General features: G+C 28.5%; 4 protein-coding genes and 1 pseudogene across 12 annotated transcripts in view; 2 read left to right on the forward strand and 3 right to left on the reverse strand.

Moving 5' to 3' along the window:
* The window catches only part of LOC109600039 (transmembrane and coiled-coil domains protein 2), a 30,017-nt gene extending 23,723 nt beyond the window's left edge, over positions 1-6,294 (reverse strand). For 2 of the 6 annotated variants that reach the window (XM_020016103.2, XM_020016102.2), the window contains exon 1: positions 1,074-1,206. In XM_020016103.2, coding sequence (XP_019871662.2) covers positions 1,074-1,114 — 41 coding nt within the window. In that variant the 5' untranslated portion in view covers positions 1,115-1,206. Of the gene's footprint in view, positions 1-1,073; positions 1,213-3,762; positions 3,807-6,069 lie in introns of those variants that run through there. The other 4 variants (XM_020016101.2, XM_049962853.1, XM_020016098.2 and 1 more) reach the window with 4 other exon arrangements.
* Positions 6,295-7,044: 750 nt separating this feature from the next.
* LOC109600013 (GSK3-beta interaction protein-like) lies at positions 7,045-7,843 on the reverse strand (annotated as a pseudogene).
* Positions 7,844-7,990: 147 nt separating this feature from the next.
* LOC109600022 (transmembrane protein 135) lies at positions 7,991-15,661 on the forward strand. Of its 2 annotated transcripts, XM_020016081.2 has the most exons (9): positions 7,991-8,271; positions 8,340-8,510; positions 13,817-13,947; positions 14,009-14,308; positions 14,369-14,630; positions 14,710-14,877; positions 14,933-15,073; positions 15,125-15,291; positions 15,397-15,661. In XM_020016081.2, the coding sequence occupies exons 2-9, from the start codon at positions 8,349-8,351 to the stop codon at positions 15,503-15,505; spliced, it is 1,440 nt and encodes a 479-aa protein (XP_019871640.1). In that variant the 5' UTR covers positions 7,991-8,271; positions 8,340-8,348; the 3' UTR covers positions 15,506-15,661. The 2 variants fall into 2 exon arrangements, with proteins under 2 accessions (XP_019871640.1, XP_019871641.2); XM_020016082.2 differs by lacking the exons at positions 7,991-8,271; positions 8,340-8,510 and adding an exon at positions 10,936-11,190.
* Positions 14,359-17,686, reverse strand: LOC109600021 (uncharacterized). Of its 2 annotated transcripts, XM_049962517.1 has the most exons (8): positions 17,538-17,686; positions 17,266-17,478; positions 16,701-17,215; positions 16,427-16,647; positions 16,196-16,377; positions 15,928-16,145; positions 15,785-15,872; positions 14,359-14,496 (listed from the first exon to the last, which is right to left on the reverse strand). In XM_049962517.1, exons 1-7 carry the CDS (start codon positions 17,588-17,590, stop codon positions 15,793-15,795), a joined length of 1,482 nt encoding a protein of 493 aa, XP_049818474.1. In that variant the 5' UTR covers positions 17,591-17,686; the 3' UTR covers positions 14,359-14,496; positions 15,785-15,792. The 2 variants fall into 2 exon arrangements, with proteins under 2 accessions (XP_049818474.1, XP_019871639.1); XM_020016080.2 differs by lacking the exon at positions 14,359-14,496 and having other exon boundaries at positions 15,726-15,872.
* Positions 17,687-17,802: 116 nt separating this feature from the next.
* Positions 17,803-22,447, forward strand: LOC109600012 (condensin complex subunit 2). 2 transcript variants are annotated; one of them, XM_020016070.2, is made up of 12 exons: positions 17,803-17,953; positions 18,560-18,870; positions 18,925-19,132; positions 19,185-19,446; positions 19,505-19,672; positions 19,733-19,854; positions 19,937-20,330; positions 20,393-20,585; positions 20,638-20,757; positions 20,812-20,925; positions 20,982-21,208; positions 22,236-22,447. In XM_020016070.2, the coding sequence occupies exons 2-11, from the start codon at positions 18,565-18,567 to the stop codon at positions 21,186-21,188; spliced, it is 2,094 nt and encodes a 697-aa protein (XP_019871629.2). In that variant the 5' UTR covers positions 17,803-17,953; positions 18,560-18,564; the 3' UTR covers positions 21,189-21,208; positions 22,236-22,447. The 2 variants fall into 2 exon arrangements, with proteins under 2 accessions (XP_019871629.2, XP_049818473.1); XM_049962516.1 differs by lacking the exon at positions 22,236-22,447 and having other exon boundaries at positions 20,982-21,272.
* Positions 22,448-22,684: the final 237 nt, after the last annotated feature.

Consider the following 22,684-nt stretch of genomic DNA (forward strand, 5'->3'; position numbering starts at 1 on the left):
AATAATTTTATTATTGTTTGACTAATAAAAATGTCCATAATACCATCAATTGTTATTGGTATAAACATTAACAAAAATATATCTCATCAGAAACCTTTGATGGTATTCCAAATAATTATACAGGGTATTTGGTATTCATATTTACTTTTTTCTTACTTTAAAATTCAATATGTTATTTTAATTTTCGACATTCAACATTAGAGAATTTTATTTTCTTTTGATACGTAGTTGTATAACATATATCTTAAGTCATTTTTTATGTGAATATTAACAAAAATAATAATATAAAAATTTTATACTAATTCCATTTGAAATAATTGAGTGGTAAATATTTAAAATGGAAAAAATAAATGAATATTTAATAAAACAGATATTTTAAATGGAAATTTACTTTTTGAAAAATTAAATATCTTAAAAACAAATGAAAATAGTAAAATGAATTAAAGTGCAAGATTTAAAATTTTATGTTTAATAGCATCATGTTGAAATATTTAATTTAATTTATTTTTTTTTAAGATCTGAAGCTTTTTCAAATAATTATACAGGGAATTTGGTTAATTAAAAATTATCAATAAAAAATTTAAAAAACTTTCTAGAACAGATTTACAATATAGAAGACAGTTTTTCACACATTTTGTAATATTTTGATAAATATTCATTTTATTTATAATACTGATTGATTTCTGTATCAAATAAGGTAAAAATTTTATAGCACTTTCATTTGAAATAAGAGTAATTCATATTTAAAATGGAAATTCCAAACACTCCGTATAACATTTTATAATACAACTTTTGAATAGACACTTTGAAAAAATTAAATATTTTAAAAACAAATGAAGATTGTAAAACAATTCAACGTGTAATAGGTCTCAAATTTTGTTGAGGTTCTACTTAAAAAAACAAAATATATCATTTCCGATTGAACTGTTTGTTATAAGCAAAAGATTTATATTGACGTCTCATTTAGTTCGTTACAAACCTCAAATAAATCAGTTTGGTAAATCAAGCCATATATAATTGAAGACATAATAAAGCCAAATTGACTGTAACACCTCACACAACTTATTACATACATTTTTTGCGGCAGAATCCACATATCCAATAAAACGAACATCTTGAACGAAATCACCGGAACACCCGCCGAGCCGTACACATTTCACAATCGACCACAAAATCACGCACGACACATGCGACAGAATGGAAACGGCGGTGCGAAAATTCGTGCACGAGAATAAACTGATTCACAACTGAATGCGGTAAGATCTCGTTCGGACAGTTCTGTCGAAAGAGAAAGTATTTAGTGATCGAATACCTGAAATGAGTCGGTGCGATAATGCAAATAACTTGAGATAGTTACATCCTGTGTTCAAGATCTAAATTATTATTGTACGATCGTTGGTTTAACTATTCTATATTATATATTTATTTTATTAAATTGGACAGACCAAAAAATTTCCACGCAATTTTGAACGAACTTATTTAAAATTTATTGTGCTATTTATCATTATATGGAACAACATGGGAAATTTTTAGAAATTTACGACATTTTTATTGCACTTTTAATGTAGTGTTGGAAGCAATGATTATAGTCGATACCGCAATAACAAATTATTGCGTACTTTAAGAAATCTGTTTTGAATAATTCAATTATCCCCGTTAACGGTCTCCAATATCACTTACTTTCAAATAATTAATACCGCAGGAATTCGATTAAATGTGAAATCTTTAGTAAAATAGTAAATAAAAGTCATTGATCTGATATACATATTCACAATCGATTTGCTATAAACTATAAAAAAAAACATTTTCCTTTGTACGTTTTCTCGGTAATTATAGTAAATTTAAATAAAAATATATAAGAAAACTAATAAAACAGTGAATTATAAGAGCATAAAAAATTTTTCCTATCGATTATTTGAAATTGTGGGTATAATGTTTAAGTACTTCATTTATTTTTCTGTTAAAAAAATTATGTTAACCTAGTTTCTAGTAGTTAAATTTGTATGCTCTAAAACTCTAAATTTTAAAAACACCTCTAATTGAACATGAAAATATCTAAAATTTTGGTTTGTTACATTTTATGATACAACTAATTCTTTGCTGGAAAACAACAATTAAAATCAAATGGAGGTTTGTAGAGCAACAAGAGAGTACATTTCCAATATTTGATATGATCTGATATTATGTAAATATTTTTCTTTTAGTTTTCCTCAATTTCTTCCAGAAAATTGAATTAAAATAAGAAGCCAAAATTTTAAATTTTTTCATGACCAACAAAATGATGACGTCTCAAACATAAAATTTTGGCCAATAAATGTGTACACACATCTCAAAAATCATCGATTTTATCCGTGATTGCGCCCACAATTTCAAATAATCGGTTTTTATAGAACATAAGAATTTTATTTTGGCTCAAAATACAATCTCTTAAAATACGGACATTTAATTTTTAATGACACTATATAATACAAGTGAATACAAGTAAAAAATGTTGATTTTATTTAAATTTTTCGTGTAGAAGACAATAAAAATAGTAATAGTTTAAGATAATTTTTTAATTGTCCAAAATTATTAAACCGATGGGGAGCACCAAAATATCAAAAATTAGTAAACAACAATTAAAATCAAATGGAGGCTTACAGAGTAACAAGAGGAGAATAGTTCCAATATTTGTTATGATTTTAATTGTTTTGTTGATTTGATATTTCTAAATACTCCCTTTGATTTTCCACAATTTTTTTATGACCAATAAGATGATGACGTTAATGTTTAGGATTTCTAACTGTAAACATAAAATTTCGAATAATAAATGTGTACACTCTTCTCAAAAATCGTCGATATTATCCGTGATTGCACCCACAATTTCAAATAATCGGTTTTTGATGATTTCTATTTAAATTTTTAATGTATACACGAGTAATAGTTTAAGATTTTTTTAATTATCCAAAATTATTAAACCAAAGGGCACTAAAGTATCAAAATAATCAAAAATTGGTAACAAGGATTAAAATCAACGTTTCCATAATTTTTTATTCTTACTTTTGAAAATACTCCCCCTTTGGTTTTCCACAATTTCCACGAAACGAATAACTGAATTAAAAAAAAAATACCATACTAAAATATTATATTTTTCATGGCCAGCAAGAGGGCAATATTAAAATTTACAGTTTCGCATTGTAAACATAAAATTATGACCAATAAAACTGTGAACACTCCCTAATTCCTCGAATAACTAAGTTTACCTTATTTTATAAACAGAAAATAAATGAGGTGACTAAGAAAACCGGAGAATGCAAATTTTGAAAAAATAGGATTCGTGATTTTAACCGGAATTTGAAATAATCGATTTTTAATCCCTGTAGTTCGAAGGTAGGAACACGTGTTCATGGAAAAAAAGGACTTATTTTGATTCTTAAAATATACATACACATAAAATTTTTAATCATTCTGTATAATCTTCATGAAAGCAAGTAAAAATTATGATTTATAAATATTATCAGTAAATAAAATGATAAAAAGAGTAGTTTCTATTTAAGGTCACTTTATAATCGTCCAAAAATGTTACATATAATTTTAAGAAAGATTGCTACCTCTATTGAGCTACCTGGTTCATGAGTCATCCAGTGCAATAAAATAATGTCCAGGAAGAAGAGTTTTATGGCACATTTTTAAAATAAATGACGAACATTTTTTTAAATTCCTAAAGCCTACTACTATTAAAAATGGGACAATTCGAATTGTGTAAAATTACTTTATACAAACCTCCAAAAACTCCACAAGCTTAACTGCATGTTACTATTTAAAACAATTTAAAACTAACATAACTAATAACAATATGAACAAACATATTACACGAACAAATCAAACCGCAGAAGGCGACCAAGACGCAAAGAAACTTTAAATCACAATGATACGTCGTTCGAAAGATAAACTAACCGGAATTTAAAATTTTTAATGTGTTTATAAATGTTGCCATAAACAATATTAGAAGATAACACGAAATGAACTCTTGCGCTTACGCTCACCAGTACTACTACCAATTAATCATAGATCTTGCTTATTAATATTACTCATTAACCATTTATTTCAAATTGGCATCAGCCACATAAAACTTTAATACATTTATTTTATAAATTATAAACTCGAATGATTCACAACTAGTTTTCCGTTGTCCCGAAATCAGTGCCAATGCCATTTCGTGTGTTGCGGAATCCGGAAACGTCACAACGAATGAAATTCGCCAAGCGCACACATTCGGAACATTCGCGTCCTATCAGATGGATTTATATCGCGTTGGAATTGCACGAGGACAATGTTATTGTCTCGTTGAATTTTGTTACACTGGTTCGTGTATATGGGATCGGTAACGTTACCAAGGGCGAATTTTCGGGCGTTCACTTTTCGCATTTGTTCGATTACCTATTGAATTAATTAACGGTCTGCTTCCACATTACCTGAAACGAGCCCATGAAATCTCTGGGGTACATCTTTACCGCCAAAATATGAGTCATTCAGGGGTCGGAAAGTTTAGGGTGCCAGTGAACGACGCATTTTCGTATTTAAAAATAACATCTTTTCAGAACTGCTTATATACAGTGGTGACCAGAGAAATAGCACAAAATTTAAAACCAAACAATTATATTTATTTATTAAAAATACTCTTAATAATCAGAATTTATTCTTAGTAAGATTTATATTATTTTATTAAATAAATTCATTTTGGGTGAGAAGAAAGAAAAATTGTACTTGTAGGTTTAATGAATAATAGAAGAAAAAGTGTCATTATATTAAATAAAATATAAAATATTTTTATCATATTTAATTAAAAGTGTGTATCTAGTAATGTGTGCTATTTCTCTAACCACGATTGTAACTAACTAAGCTTAACGAGAAAATAGTGTGCGTTGTTCTTTGTTTTCCAGTTAATATTAGTGGATTTAGAAACAAAATTACCGAAAACAACAATGTTGCACATGCACTGCATCCATTACTCAATTTTTAGATCATATCTTATCAGAGAATCGAATTCGTATGATTTTAAACATTCACAATTATAAAGCTACATCACATGTACTGATTAATTTTCAATCAAAGTAATGGATTGTCAACAAAAATTTTGTTAAATTTGCCTGTTCCTATTACGTTTTTACCTGAAATATTTAATCTTATCTAAATCATTAAATAAGGATGATTAATAATTTATTTACTTGTTTAAATACGATGATTAAGACTTAAATTCAGTTCTCCTCATTTTATTGTTTTTACTTTTGCTGTAATGTTTTAATTGGTATAATAATAATAATACTTTGGAATATTATAATTTATTTTATATACTAATAAATAAAAAGAATTTTGAAACGTTGACACAAGTGTTTTTAAACCAGTTTTAAATTCTTTGAAACAATCATATATTAAAACCCACAATCCGGTATGATAGTACCACAGTCCAACAAGAAAAACAAAAACATTAAAACGTCTACTACAATTTTAATAACATTATTTTTTAATAATCATTCACGTAACAAATAACAGTCATGCAATAACCATTTAACATATTAATTTCGTGCTCAATTTATATTAGGAGAGGCCGAATAACATTTAGAATTAACCAAACACTCCCTTTATGTTAAAATCAAACACTACCTTGCAGCACACTTTAACACAGCAACACAGTTCATAAAACTATCCTCGTTGACTAATTGTTGTGTTACCTTAAATAATACTTGTTCAAGATAATACATTTGAGATATAAAATAATTAACTATAAGCTAATTGGTTACCGTTTCCTTAAAAAATTAAGAAACTTGAACTCTAACCCCGATAATAACAAACACAATTAAACATTTGGTGCGACAAACACGTCATTCTCGCAAACAATTAATGAAATTAACAAAAAAATAATACTATCATAAACAGTGTGTGACTGGTACAAAACGAAGGTATTATTATTAATTATGGCAATGCTTGAAAATAGAACCCCATATAAACACTCCGCCTCATTAAAAAATTGTTGTTGCGTTTGTTATGAGTATAATTCAACTATTAACATGTAGTTTCAACAAGACTTACCTATATTTTACACTTTTTCATTGCACTTTTCAGTGCTGTTTCGGCAAAGGATTTTCGTACAGTACACCCTAATTGTTACACGTTTTCGTTCGATTTCAATAAAAAGCCTCACAACAACATAGTGTCATTCAAAACAATCAATTTTTAAGATTGTTTACACATATTCGATATAAAAATTACGTTAGAGTTAAATGTTCATATAATGTCAAAAATGTGTCACTCACACAACACTACTTCATTATTGTTCCTAAATGAAACGAAGTTAGGTACAGTTGACAGCAGTCTACAGGGGGGGTCAGATCAAGGTCAAACTATAATACCAATCGCATAGTAATAAATACACTATTTCCTATTACATAGTTTATTTGAATATTTGTTTATACTATATATACAAGGTGTTTCTTAAATAGGTATTCAAAATTTAGATCACGTTGAACATCTTGAATAATAATGAAAATCTAAATTAAAAAGATTCTTTGCATAATTTAGAAAAAAATTCTCTTGATTATCACAGTCGTGTTTCATTTTAATGTTTGAAGAGAGTTGTAACTGATTTCTAAATTTTGGATTAATAGTTTTAAAAAATATTCATTGGCATAGAAAATGAGGTGAGATACAGTACAACTCTCCAGAATCCATGCTACTGTATCCTTATGGGAAAAACTTACATTGAATTGTAAGTATATATTTTAGGATAGTACATACCAAATTAAAATCGAACCAAAGGTTGCAGAAATATGAGAAAAAAACAATTTTTGAAATTTAAATTTCATCTTAAAAAATATGTGTCATTACTGAACATGTTCTACCTTACCTCAAATTTTGACCATCTATTTTAGAAACACCTTATTTTCGTCACTTTTCAATAAACCTTACAAGATCATATTAAAATTGCTTGTTTTTGATAAACATTTACAAAAAAAAAACAAATTAATTATTAGGTTAGTACAAAAAAATGTTTAATTCATTATTTTTCATGTTACAAAGTTTTTATGACAATGATTCTGCAAACGAATTTTTATACTGATCACTAATTGCAATTAATAAACTATAAGGTGTCTCATAATAAGTCTCACATTCTAGACTACATTCTTCAAATTTTTCCCCAACAATTGTATAGACTAATTTGGATACTTCCATACAGAAACTCTTGTCTTCCAGTATTAATATATTTAGATAAATACTGTCTCTAGAAGATAATATCACTAATAACTTGATTTGCTTCGACACTCCAATTTCCATCATTCCATGTTGTCTTGCAATGCAGTAAGTTTTTCAGTAAGTGCATTACTGAATGAACATAAATATTGACTACTTATTTTAGATAAAAGGCTGTAAGGTGTTTCAAAGTACTCATTACTGTCTAAAGACACATCATCAATATCGTTGCCCACTACTCGAAAACCCAAACTGGATAACTCAACACAGTATTTCCGTTTTTCCAAAGTTTGTATGTTTAAAATTATACATTTATTTGTACTCTTTATATTTTCTGATATGGCAATGGAGTGCACATGGTTTTTTACATCATTAATTACGGATTCTGCCTCTGTCCTCCAATTTTCCTCATCTAGAACGTTTTCTTCTTCCATTTCACTTTTGTGTTTTAATTTCTGGAAACCAATTGGAGAAAGTTAAGTTGGATGTGGTTACATTAATTAAAATATACCGATTTTAATTACAATCAACTAAGATAACTATGTACCATAAATTAGAGATATATTATTTTTTCTTAAGAGATACAGACGAAAATAATTTATAAACACAATTTACCAAATATAAACAACAAAAATATTTATTTTAGCCACACCATGGGAGAATTAACAAACCTCAAGTTGCTTCCAGAACTTGTCTCCTAGATGTCTCTTGCAATCTAATTCAAACAAAAACACATATTGGACGAATTCACAATTTTAAATTGAATGTTTGCATATAAAACAGTCATATATAAAAGTGTCATTGTTATATTCTATTATAATACATCCATTCAAATATTTTAATAAATCGTTGTATAAACGACATCTCTGGGAAATTAGTAACACTCGACAATGAACTGTTAGTTCCGTGACGAAAGAAGTGGAGATATGTTAACCGCAGAACTCCCAATGTTAACCGCCATTCGCAATTGTTTATGTTCGGTTGAGAGTTCTATATAATAAGACCTACTAAACGGGTGCTAAGTTATATAAATGTTGTAACAAGGTGATTATTTGTTGTACAAGAGAAAGCGTAAAACTGGAGTTGAGTGTCATTTATTATTTTTTTTTCAGATCAACACGATGTCTCAAACATTTAGCAAAATTATCCCAATAACTTCACCAATTTCAACAACCTGTGTGGACTATGTCCATCCTTGGACAAGTAGTTGTTTACAAGGAATTTGTGGACTATATTTATATTGCATATTTGATTCTTTGAGGGTGTATGGATCTGTTTATGTGGTTTGTACAATTTTTTAAATATTCTTTAACATATAACTTAGATTTTAGTTTTTACGTTAATTGTAATTTTTATCAAATTTATTTTTTTAACACTTGATTTAATGATTAATAACAATTAATCAAGAGTGACATGAAACATCCATTAGTTTCGTAATATGCTGGTCAAAAAGCAAAGTTTTCAGTGTTACATATGTTGTTTAGAATTTTAAATTTTACTTGTTGTGATAATACAATTCTATTTAATTGCTAACTATATTGTTGTTGAATCAGTTTGTGGAATATATTAAATATAATTGAATGTAAAAACTAAGAAATAAAATTAAACTTTCAATAGATTATTAAATATAAAAACAGCTATTTTTATGAAACAGTATTTCTGATAAAAAACAATACATGGTTAAAAAATAAAATTTCTTTTGAATATAGATATTAATTAAATTTGCAGTGATGGCCACAGAAATAGCACACATTACTATTTAATGTTAATTTGGAAATTGACTTCTAATAGAATACAATCAACATATTTTATATTTTATTTAAAATATTTATGTTTCATTCTTTATATCAGTATTTGTACCTAAATATATAATAAATCTCAAACAAAATAAATGCTAATTATGCAGGTTACAGAAATAACACACATCTGAAGCATATATATTTGTTTACAAAATTGTTATTATTTAGTTATGTGCCCTTTGTTTGATATAACCAACTGTAAACGATGAAGCAACGATTCAGTGAATTATCCACAATTAAATTTTAGGACTCTTAGATTAATAACACAAAATATCTAAATTTGATGTTTTTTGTTGTTTTAATCTAAACTAGATGTTCCACAAGTTTTTGTATTTAGATCCGGATTCTACACTAGTCAATCGAGAATCTCACGATTAGTTTTTAAACATCTTTGAATAACTTTTGGTGCATGTTTTGTATCATTATCATGCATAAAAATCCATATAACTGGGCAAAATATCGTTGGCAAATGGTTCCATTACATTCCTATTGATGTATCTATATACGAAACGGTTCATTTTACAAATATTTTTTGGTCCTGTTTTAGTAGCATATGTTATCTGGGATCCAAACTTAGGTCGAGGAGGTCGAGGAACGCATCTTTTATCATTTGATCTTATACTATTGAACATGATTTCATCAGTCATCACAATTCTGGAGGATTATTAATACTTTTGGCTTTTTTGGATATTCTTATTTGTTACAAATGATTTTTCTACTAAAATATATCCTTACAAATTTTATTCAGACAGTCAACGTCTGATTTTTCTACTAGACACACTGATATTGTCTGATTCAATTAATTCATTCTTTATATAAGAAAGGATAACCTTTACTGACTTTCAATTTGTCAGTCAGTAAAAGGAGTTGTTTTTTGTTAGGACATTTTCTTATTGTATTTTCGATTGAGTATGTTGTTTTATATTTGCTTATTAACATTGTAAACCATTTTTCGGAAGCATTTTAAGTTTTTAGCAGTCAGTAATATTTAGACCTTGATGTTTAATGTTCAGTATTATTTCCAACTTCTCTTGAGTGCAATGTTCACTTCACTGAAAGTGAATTTCTTCAATAATATAATATAAATTCTAAGAATAGATACTACTGGAATAATAATTGTTAAATAACAATAATAATTGTTAAACACAAAAATATTGAAACGTATTTTTTTATAGGGACTGGACAAAATTTGAATTAAATCTTTTTACGAAATATCTTAGTTAAAAAAAATCTTTGGTTTTAATTTTGTGTTAATTCTCTGGCCAACACTGTACCTCTTATGTTTGGTGAAAAAGTATTCAAATATGTGATTTTTTTAGAATGAATAAACAGAATTATTTAAATAAATTTTAACTGCTACCAAAACCTGTAAGCAATAAGAATTCTACTATTAACTTAAAATTTTAATTACGTTTTCGTCAGATCTATTGTTTGTAATTTCTATACAATAATGAAGATTGTAGTAGATTGATTTGTATTTGTACTTGCATTGTATTAATTTTTGTGACTGGACAATATGAGTTCACAAATAGTTCAATCTACAATTCTAACCAACTAATTAATTCATTATTACCACAAATTTAATAGCAACAGTCTTCCAGTTATTAACAAACAATAAACTCTAGTACTTACTTAAACCGAAATTGACCTTAAAAGTTTTCGTGTTTACGAACAATTAAGTAAATATTGATTTAAAAAATCGCAACACGGATAGTTTAACTTGGTTATTAACCTAGTTTTATAATCGATGAAGGAGCCGTACTGCTTACACGCTTATTCTTGGGCGCCGTTTTGTACAATGAACCAAAAACTTAATCGCCTGAGATAAACGTTCCCACAGTTTAGTACGTTTAGTATTTTAAGTATCGGACGCGATATTTGGAAAAAGGTGGATCGCCGTTATCTTTATCAACGGCAAACAATGCGTCAAAAACGTACAAACGAGTATTGACATGTGAACAACAATTTTTAATTGGCGGGTTTGGTGTGTGGAGTCCGTGTTCAGTGATTTTCTGAAATGGTCCACGTGCAGAGCAAGCTCAGTGCGCTGAACGTCGAGTGCAGCGATATACATTCATGGACCAGGACCTGCGGGCAATTTCACAGCGGGACCTTAATGGCAACGGCACTGTTCTCCCTTAAAATCTACTGCCAAGTTTATGCGGTCAGTAAATTTATTAATACATATTAAAATTTGCAACGCTTAATTGTATGTATTTTTTGGCAACGATACGCATAGTTTTAGAACGTCTTGGGTTTAATGTATGTAGGTTTTCCTGGTTAATTTGCTGTGGGATTTTAAAGCAAATCACAATTTGAACGTTTAGATAAATTACAGAATTATGGCCTGTTATCATATTAGTTAATATCTATGTGAAATTTGAAATCACACCACCACAATACTGTAAATAATTTTAATTTATTTAACAAAATCAGATTGTATGTGTACTTTTAATTTACAAACTAAAATTAATAGTGAAAACATTAATTTTTAAGAAAATATATCAGGATCGAACGACGGAAAATAAAAGGTGGCACGTTCCAGTTATTGTTAATAGTTTTTAGCCAATTGATTCACAATTAGTGACCACATTCCACAATGTTATGTCACATGATTTATGGTACATGAACACAACCATATTTTAACTTGATACCAAGATGAAAGCATTTTATTTAAATTGTTTAGAAATGTTATTTAATCGAGTTTTTTATCAATTGCATACAAATTGTCAAATAGTACAAGTGATAAAAATTATGATTCTTAAATGTTTGTTATAAAATATTCTATAATCTGATATACAAACTTACAGTTGTCGAATTTGTCTTCGTTTTCAAGTGAATAAAATAAGTTTCCGTTAACGTTTATTTACTTCTATAAATAGTCACACTGTGTTCTTGATAAATATTAATTGTGGGCGTGACGTTGTAAGAAACTATTATTCTAACGTTGAACTCTTATTATTTTAAATGTGCTATATTTAATCTGATCTGATTATCTGATCCAGTTTTATTTACTAACCAACATTTTCTTTATAATTGTTTGATCAATTTCTTAAATAAACTTAAGTGCTGTGTCACAAAATCATAAATAAAATTTACAATATCCTGTTGACGATAATGAAACTGGTTAAAAGGAAAATAATACATAGTTAACGACAATTACTATTATCCTTATTAGAAAATAAGGTGATTTAACCAAATATACTTAAACATGTATAATACTGTATAAAACAACAAAAGTAAATTAATATTACTTTTATGGCTTTAACATTTTAAGAGGTTGTGATAATAATGAACACAACTGTATATGTAAAAACTCTCCATTAATTGGCCGTCAGGTTGTGTATATACTGAAATAAAGTGTTTTTTGACTGTTTTGTTTTACGTCGTTGACGTTACAAAAGTTCTCAATAATTAATTGAATAAGTGTGAACATTTTTTAGTATGAATAGACTATTCATTCCTAAATAAGCTCACATTTGTTTAAACACATTTCCACTTAAATCTTTTAAAACATTCCAGGAGTATATTTTAAATATTTTTTCTATCTCATTAAACTTTGCTATTTACAAATAAGATTGACACAACTACAATTTATAAATATTTATTTCGTTATCGTAAAACCTTTGACACATCTGATTAATAAAATTTTAAAACATTTTTTATGTTGTGATTCTTTAAAATAAATTTTAAAGTATACTCGTATTTTGGGTGCAAGTCTTTCAAAGGCACTTTTAATAATACGTTTTATAAGTAGACCTAAAATATTTTTATTTCATTCGAACATTATATAAATTTGATTGCCTAACAGGAAGTACAATGATGAATAAATTATTTTACTGTCCGTGTCTTTTATTTTTTATGAGTAGTGAGATATTTTATGTAGAAAAATATATTTCACACATTAAATTTATATAATTAGAATCATTTTTATTTTGTAGTTTCAGTTATAGTTTATTTTAATTTTTTACTTCTTATTACCATTAACTACGTATTTATTCCTTGTCTAATACATCCTATTATCTATACCCTCAAATTAGTTCTTGCTGAACATGCCGCGACTGAATTATATTGTTTGATGTATATAATATTTTTTTTAGTTAAAAAATCAATTTCATTTGAAAATCAGTTCTATTTAATTAACGATAAGGAAATGTATTCACCAATAAAACGTTTATTGTTTGTCCTGAGGGATATTTAGCCATTTGTAAATACATATGTATCTAGTTTATGACAGATAAATGAGTTAACATATTTTACTTACATTTGTGTAACTTTCAAATATCTCCAATAATAAGATATTATATGAAGGAAATATATTTGTACAAAAATTAACATTCCTCTTCATGTCGTAATTTCAAATGACTGTTCACAATTGAGAAGTGTGTTTATTTGAATTTCTTCGTAGGAGGAATAAAAAATGAATTTACTCGAGCACACTATCTATCATGAATCAAGATTACGTTTTACACAAATCCTACATATTCACACATTCACATAATTTGAATCTACAATAAAAAATTCAGACTTCGCGACCTATAGGGATATTGATACCTACTTGTTTTTTATTGTTTAAATATCAAACATTAAAACTGAAATACATCAAAAATTACAACTAATAAAGAGTACCTTTTTTCTCAACTGTGCAGAGAATATGTGGTTTTAAAAAATATTCAACAGTGTAGTAAATAAGGCGAGAAAATTAATTAGATTATTGAACGGGTACAAATACCCACTCCCGTTCAAACTTTAATTATAGCAATAAAATATTAATTCCATATTTTTTGCAGTTAACATTATTGATGAAAGGACGAATACCCACTAAAGATGACTTGAAAAAAACATTATATGGAATACTGCAATCAACTGCATTCTTAAGTGGTACGGGATTCGGTTATTCATTATTTTTGTGTACACTCAGGTAAGTAATAGAACAATAATTTAATATGAGTGGTCAGTTAATACATAGATTATTTTTACAGGAGGGTGTTAGGTCATTTTAACATACTGACCGTATCTGCTTTGCCTGCCTTTTTAGCCAGTGTGTTCTCAATACTTATTGAAAGACCTTCAAGGAGAACCTTATTGTGTCTGTATGTAAGTAACGTGGCAACTGAAACGGTATGGAACATGGCAGTATCCAGAAACTGGGTCCATAACATTAAGTATGGAAATGCTGCCATTTTCAGTACAAGCATTGCTCTATTATTAATGTACTTTAAAGGTGGACATCATAAAAATGGAAGCAGTAAAGTTGAAGATTCGATGTTTCGGGTTTTAAAGTAAATATACCCAAAACCACGTAATATTATAAGTGGTTTATATTATATTTATTTTTGTAGGTTCGTAGTTGGACCATATGAAGAAAAAGATTACATAACAAGTAGATCTAGTCAGGCGAACAGCTTTTATCGTCAACAGGACCAAAATGATGGAAGGTCAAGATCTGGTAGTTGGCGACAGAGTAGGCCTAAAAAGAATATAGTCCTACATATAATTTACCAAATGTTATCAGTGTATAAGAAAATTATTAATAAAATTAAGTGCTGTGATAGACACCACGCCTGTCCGCATCCTTTCAGCTGTTTGTACTATGTAATGCAAGTAGGTTGATGTAAATTTAAACTATAGTTTAAGTTTTTGTAATATTATCAAGTTAACTTAATGAATTTTATCTTTTAAGGGAACTGGAAAGATGTTTACTGTCGGCCTAGGAATACAAATAACTCTAAAACTATTATTAAACGTGAAAAAAATATTCCAATCACCAAAGAATTTAAAAAGTATTCTATGGAAGAAGGAAATATTAAATCTTGCTTCTTTCCTAGGTGCTTTTTCGGGTCTTTTCAGAGTAAGATTTGTAACAAAGTAGTGGGCCTCCACGTTACTACTTTTGTCTGTTTTAGTCTGTGTTGTGTATATTAAGAAGAACAACAGGGAAAGATGATGCTCTCCATGCAATTCCAGCGGGATTGGTCGCTGGTATGGCGTTTACTAAATATCCAGATACAACCATATCCTTGTATGTGTTGTGGAAAGCGGCACAGGTATTATAAATTCTATTCCCTAGAAATAAATAATATGTTTTTTTTTAATAGATTACTTATAATATTGGAATTGACAAAGGAATCGTCCCAAAAGTTCCCGGCTTTACAGAATTTCTTTACTGCTTTAGCACAGCAATTCTGTTTCATGCAGCAATAATGGAACCAACAAATTTGCGACCCAGTTATTGGAAATTCTTGCATTCCATATCTGGGGGAAGGTAAATTATTATCCAATTTTGTATTTTTCATATTAATAATCATTATTGTCCAATAATGATAAAATAATTCATTTGGTTCCAATTGTTTATTGTATTTTATTTTAGGATCGCTTGCATGAATCGTGAACCATTAAACGTATGGGGCTTAAAAACTTCGGAATCGCTGAAAACTGTACTAGCTCGAACAAAAACAGTGCCTGTGGTTTATTTTTGATAAATATTTTATAGAAACTCATTATTAGGTACATTTATTAGGTCATTGTGTATGTTAATATTTTATTGTATTTTATTGAATCTGCTATTTTTACATTTATAACTGTACATTGCACGTTTTTGTTATATTTTTGTTACATACATGTTGTTATTATTATATTTTTTATTTATATTTTTTTACTAGAATTTCCGCCATAGTATTTTTAGGTCAATACATTACATTCTGTATACAGTCTTTATTTTATTTATTATAAACTGGATAAAATTATAACATGAACACAATTGTGATTAAAATATTATTAACGGATTTGACTCTCTTGATTGTGAAGGTAATACTCCCAATGGTAAACCATCATAGCACTCAACATCTAAAAATAAAATATAACATAAAAATTTAAATAAGCTTAACAAGTCAGTGTATACCTGTAATAGGTTTCCATTTAGATTGAGTGTTCTGTGAATTCACCTTTTCTACAACTGGAATTTGATTCTCATCATTATCATTTTTAATGTCATTAAGAAATTCAACTGAATCCATAATTCTGTAGCTACCTTGAGGGTACTTAGTTATAAGATAGCTTTGAATTAAGTCGTGTGTTTCATTAATAAATTCATCTGAACAATTATTATAATGAAGAATACTAAAAAAATATTTATATTTAAAATCAATAATAATAAATATTAAACATACCTATCTAGATATATCATCATATATTCATTAGGCTTTTCTAAAATTTTCTGTTGAAAATTATGTGCCTCCTGAATAGGTATTATTGACATATTAATATCTAAAGTGTCCTTGATTTCAGGGTGTTTCTCCATAATTTTTTTTAAAGCAAATTTATTGAATTTGTTATCAGATTTATTAATTTCCTAAAAGTGAATTTGTAATAAAAATTTTCAAAATTAATATCTGACTCACTTTGTCACTAAATTCATTTTGAATATGTCTATTTTTTGTGAACGTTTTAAAAAAGTCTAGTATCCAATAACTGGCTGTAATCTTCAATTCTCTGCTGTTTGTAGTTTCTAAAGTAACTTCAAATAGTTTTTCAAGTACATTGAATAAAATAGATCCTTCATGTAACATATTAAAGAGTGGTGCCCATAAGTTTTTATAGTCCTTCATAATTCCAGGAGAATCTAAAAATTCATGAATTGAATTGTTTGTTACTTTTTTATAGACTAATCCTTACCTAGCTGAACTTTAAATAAAATATCTTTTACTACCTTCTCAGCTACAATTTCTTTAATGTAATTTCCAGAAAATGTTGTCAAGTTTTCTTTTAACTCAGTTTCTACATAAGCAAGGACTGATGCACGATTTTTAATTTTTAGTTGTTTTGGAACAACCAACTTGCATAAATTTAGAAATTCTTCATCCTCATAATGATGAAAATATTTTGTATCACTTTTGTAAGTATCTAAATTTAAACTTATGTAGTATGTTAATAAGTTTAACAACTGAGAGTGATCTCCTTCATGCACAATGTAATCCATAATAATGTCATTTTGGCTATGCCAATAATTTTCCTTCAACCAGGAAAAACAGATGCTTAATCCTAATTCTAATACAGGTAACTCAGGGAGTTTATGGTTATGAGCAATGTCATGGCGAATATTTATTAGCCACTTTGGTAAGTCACTTGCTGCTAATGTTTTAGTAAACTTTCCCTGTTTATCACTATTGGTTGCACATACATTTAAAAACCTAAAATTACACTGTAAATGGAGGCTGAATAAGTACAAAATTAAACATACCTCATTAATGATAGGGCATAGATTTGTTTAATTTGGTCTTCTTGAAGTGTGTCTTTTTCACTTGTTAGTGCCTCAAGAATGATTATGGTACCTTCTATTCCAGCAAATAATAAGGGAGTTCTGATTTTCCATAAATGTAAACACTTTAAAGCTTCTACGTGATCTTCATTTTCATTTGAATTCACTAATGTATTGACATGTCTCCATTCATTGCTAAAATCATTCAATATTACCAGTAAACAATTGTTAAAAGAAAAATTAATATGGTTTACCTGTTGTACCATGGAACTAAAATTTTTCCAGAGTACTTTTGTGATAAAGACATTTTAAAATTTATAATTTAAAGTCGGTTTATTTAATAAACTTTGTTGACACGAGGTTACTGTAAACATAAATGTGACATTTTGAGGTTAGGGTTTTTCTGTTTCGAATAATTGTTCTGTGATGAATACTGAGCTTGCGCGTAAATGATCCGTGCCGCCATCTAAAATTTAAAATTTAACGGAATGGCGTTCATTTGTTTTGGTGCTGTCGCATAATTTTTATTTTTAAACATAAAATAATCATTGTAGAGATTTGTAAATGAAGTCTTAAATAATTTAGCATATTCTTCGTGTAGTGTTGTATCGTCTTAACGGCTCGTGAAGAGTTTTAAAGTGAATTATTACCATTGGAACCGTATTTTAAGGTTTGTTATTGTTTTATAACTCATACTTTTTATGCACTTCATTATGTTTAGAATTGTTTGTTGTAATATAGTTTAAACTCGTTTTTGAAATTAACTTATAATACGAATTACACAATTATTTTGAAAATATTCCATACATAACCTCAAAAAAACTTCGGATCTCTGAGAGAATTCTCTTCCGTTATTAGATTAAATTATTTATAAGTAGTTTTACATTCTAACATAATGGACTACAATTCTAAAAATTCGGTTTTTCCAAAACTTTATATTTGAATCAAACGCGTTCTTATTATAAGACTAAGTAAATAGTATAAGAAATAATTGATTTGGTTGATTTAAAAGTTATTCCTTAAAAAGTCCAATACATATTAGAATGAGATTAATTTTTTTATTTTTTAAATTATGCTCTTATTGTCAAAACTAAAATAAAAAATTTAGTTTATTTTATTTGGATCATTAAGGTTTTACTGCAATTTTTATAAATTATATATAGACAAAATTTCAAATTTCATGTTTTTAATGGGATTTATTAACTTTACATTGATGAAAATGTTAAGAAAAACGGTCCTTAGTCACCTATAAATAAAATAACATTCATTATTTCAGGAAAAATGGACCAATCATTTGAGCACACTCCTCTGAGGAATAATGATTTACGAAGGCGAACGCTTTTGCAGAACAGCATGCAGGTCAGTTCACCTTTGAGAAGGGCTAGCAGGACACCAACATTGGTGGTTGCTTTGGATAGAGGAAGTGATGAAATTGAGCGCCAAAGTCGAAGAAGTCATGTGGATATTCAAAAACGAATGTCCCACATACCCCAGGCTCAATCTCCTCTCAATGAATCAATTAAATTTATTGATGAAGAGGAAATGAAAAATCATTTTCAGATTTGTACCAAACTTTTTTCTGAAAATGTAGGTATTTTTAATAATTTCACAATGGATATTATAATGTTTGGATAATTTCAGAAAATCAACACCAAAAATGTTTGGCAATTGCACATCATTGATCTATTAAAACATATGTCTCAGAAACCTAGTGATACATTACAAGTGGCCAGTACTTCCATAGACATAGGTGCTAAAGTTTATGGTCTCAGAGTTGATGATGTTCATGCTGAGGGATTAAAATTAGCCAGCAGCATGTCAAGACAATACAATAAAGAAGCTAATTTGGGTACTTATTTTATTTATTGCTCAGAGTTCATATTTAATATTTAATATTCCAGATGAAAATGGAGAAGGAGGTGAGGGCAACATTGATGGTGAAAATACTGAACAGGTAGCAGCAAAGAAGAAGAAAAAAAAGAAACGTCTTACTGCTGGGGAAAAAAATACAATTTCAAAAAACATTGAGTCTCTATCGACGTCGTTACCAAAGTTGGAATCCATATTCTTCTCCACTAGAATTGACGCGGACACTAGCCCAATAGACAATTTATTTACTAACAAATTGAGAATGGATCATTCAGGATATAAATTTATGCTTTTGTATGTGTATTTTGTTTTTTATAATTTTATATTAGTTTATTTGTCCATGTAATTTTAGGAGTACAGAGAAAGCTTGGCCTGCTGATGTAGATCCAGCTTTAAAATATATAGAAAATAAAAAAAATACATTGCAAATAAATATTAACATGCAACCAAATCTCAAAGTTTGTATTCCCTTCAATGATTTTCAAGTTGATGAATATGATCCTGATGAGGAGGAAAGACAGTAAGATTATCGATATATATTCTTTATTAAGTAAAATAATTAAATTAATTTTTTTTAAAGATTGGAAGCAGACAAGTCGTTGTTAACTCAAAGAGAAAATGAAGTTGTTTATGATGATGCTGGAATACCAATACCTGAGTTAGATGGATCTATACATGATAATTTTATACATGACGAAATAGGTATTGATTTGTTACATTCATAGATTGATCTGTTTAACTCCTAAAAAAACTAATAATAATTTAATATTTTTGCATTGTCCAGAAATAGATAATTTGGCCGACGATGTGTGCGAAGAGGAGGAATTTTGTGCTCAAATTCAAGGCGAAATTGCACACATAGTAGACCTTAAGCCCGAAGAAGTTTCACATCGGACAGAATACTCGTACAAAACAACTATGCAGACGCACAATGGGAGAATTATAGATCAAATATGGGCAGGTCCCAGTCATTGGAAGTTGAAGTACATACGCCCCAGAAAATCACGTTTTACTGGTGAGTCTGGACTGCAAGGGGATAAAACAACAGTTCACAAACAACAAAGCAAAAAGAAAAAGCCAAGCGTCGTTTTATTTGAATGTAATCTTGATGAGCCCAAAATAGATATGGACAAACGCTTAAAGGGTAGACGAAAGGCACCTGTGACAGATCCACAGAAGTAAGTATTTAGTTTTGATGTAAAAATGATTCATTGTATATATACTTTACTTGTTATTCTAGAATTACTCTGCCAATTCAAGATAAATCTTCTCTTATGATCATAGAACAAAGTAGGGAGCTTATTTTAAAACGGGGCGCAGAACCAATCCGCAAGCTTCCGGAAAAAAGTCCAGAAAACGACCAAGATGATTATGAAGTTTCACCTTACAAATATGAAAATCCCAATGATTCCCAATACTGTTCTCAGCCCAACGTAAAATTTTAATTTATTATTGTATTATTATTTGGTAAACAATAATTTTTAGGATGATGATCTCGTGGACAATGATGATGGTGGTATTGACCCTGTTGAAACTGAAGAGATTATAGACGCACCTGCACAACAAAACTTCTTGGGAGAAAATCTTGTAGACCTACCAGAGACGGTTGGTTTTGTTATTTTCATATTGAAGCAATTAAGTAAATAATAATTATTCTAGGTTCCAAAAGCTTATGTACCTTATGCTTTGCATGCCAAGAAGATGGACATGAGGAAATTAAAGGCAGCAGTTTGGCACAACATTACCAATTCCAAAGAACCACTCAACTCTGAAGTAATTATTTGTTATGTTTCAATTAATTTCAGTTAATTAATTACCGTTGATTTTAGGCTGAAACCCGAGTGGGAAAAGTTGTACCTACGACTTTTGCGAAATTATATAATCAGTTGCCAGCATTGTTAAACGAAAAAATGAGAAGGGAACTTAGTTGTCCGCTTGCCTTTGTGGCTTTATTACATGTATGTAATGAAGAAAATTTGGAACTGAGACCACAACCAGGCAACAATAAGGATTTTGATATATTTGGGCCTTGTTAAAGTTTTTTTGTTTTTTAAATGTATGTGTACTTTTGAATATAGTTTTATTTAAATTGGCTTAATAAAATATTATTTTTATATATATATATATATATATATTCATTAATTGTTGCAATTCCATAAGAATTACTTCCTTGTAACCTCTGAATTGGTAATTTCAATTTTACATTCATGTTTAAAAGTTGAGGATATTGAAAAAAAGACGCCATGTCCTTGATCTTTTGTTATTTTATTATTTAGAATTTTTTAGTTAAAAATAAGTTCTTATAAAAAAAATTATTTAGTAAAATAACATAAATGAGCTCTTTTTTTTGTAGTATTTGTTTAGTACATTGTATGTCCTCTACAGACACCAGTATCTTGTTATCACATTCTCTACATGTCTTCTATGAGATTATTTAATTCTTCTTGGGATGTAGTGATCCATACCTGTGAAATTACAGCTTAAAGCTCTGGAAGAGTATTAGATTTAATTATTATCGAATAGTATTGAATATTAATATATAAATACGTTCATCACAAAACTCTTGGACCCCCCTCGTAAAAGGCAAACAAAAACTAATATCAATATATCGTTTTTATTGTAAAGGGCACATGCAAATTGTAACTTTTGCAAAAACGTTCAACAATGTTTTCATCTACTTCTAACATTGACCACAATTTCTCAGTCTGATGTAAATAGCGACCAAAATAATTTGTATCTACTTGTCGAAATATGCCTAGAAATCAAATTCTTGATTTTGATAAAGCAAGGATAATCTTTCTACAAGCTTTACATCAACAGGATTGGTCAAATCACTGAGTTTGCCATACTTAGATCATATGTGATGAGAATTGTACGATTATTCCAAGTATCCAAGAGTAACAAATGCAAGGAAAAACCATCACACAGTCAATTTTGTAAGACGCAATCATAACGTTACTGCCCCAGCTGTAAGAACAGAGTTTAGAAGAACTTACGATAATTTATGATCCAGACGACTATTAAGAGTGCCAAAATGTTATCAAACCAATTATTCAATTATTATATATATTATTCATTTTTAGGGATGATAATGGTCGACCCCACACACACGAAATGCCCAAATTGCGTTACAAAAAGCAAATGTGCAAAGATTGAATGGGCCAGCGAACTCACCAGATGTGAATCCAATCGAGGACGATGTGGGATATGTTCAGGTCAAGCAACTTTAAGGGGGCTAAATCCACTCACAACTTGGTACTAATTGTAGTAATTCAAGGCGAGTGTGCCGACATTTTTCAAGACATCAATAATTTAATTCTTTCAAGAGTACTAGAATATCTATATGCTTCTTTATATTATTTTGAAAATTTATAAATTTCAGTGAACTAGTTTTTGGTTTTAGTTTCCTTTAATTTTTTTATCTGCTAGTATTATACCAAAGCAAATAAACAAATAAAAACCGTATTAAATAAACAATTTAATTTATATATAATTAATTATATTAATTAATATAAATAATTAATAGTAATAA

The sequence above is a fragment of the Aethina tumida genome, chromosome 2, assembly GCF_024364675.1.
Source record: "Aethina tumida isolate Nest 87 chromosome 2, icAetTumi1.1, whole genome shotgun sequence".
Classification (NCBI taxonomy): domain Eukaryota; kingdom Metazoa; phylum Arthropoda; class Insecta; order Coleoptera; family Nitidulidae; genus Aethina; species Aethina tumida.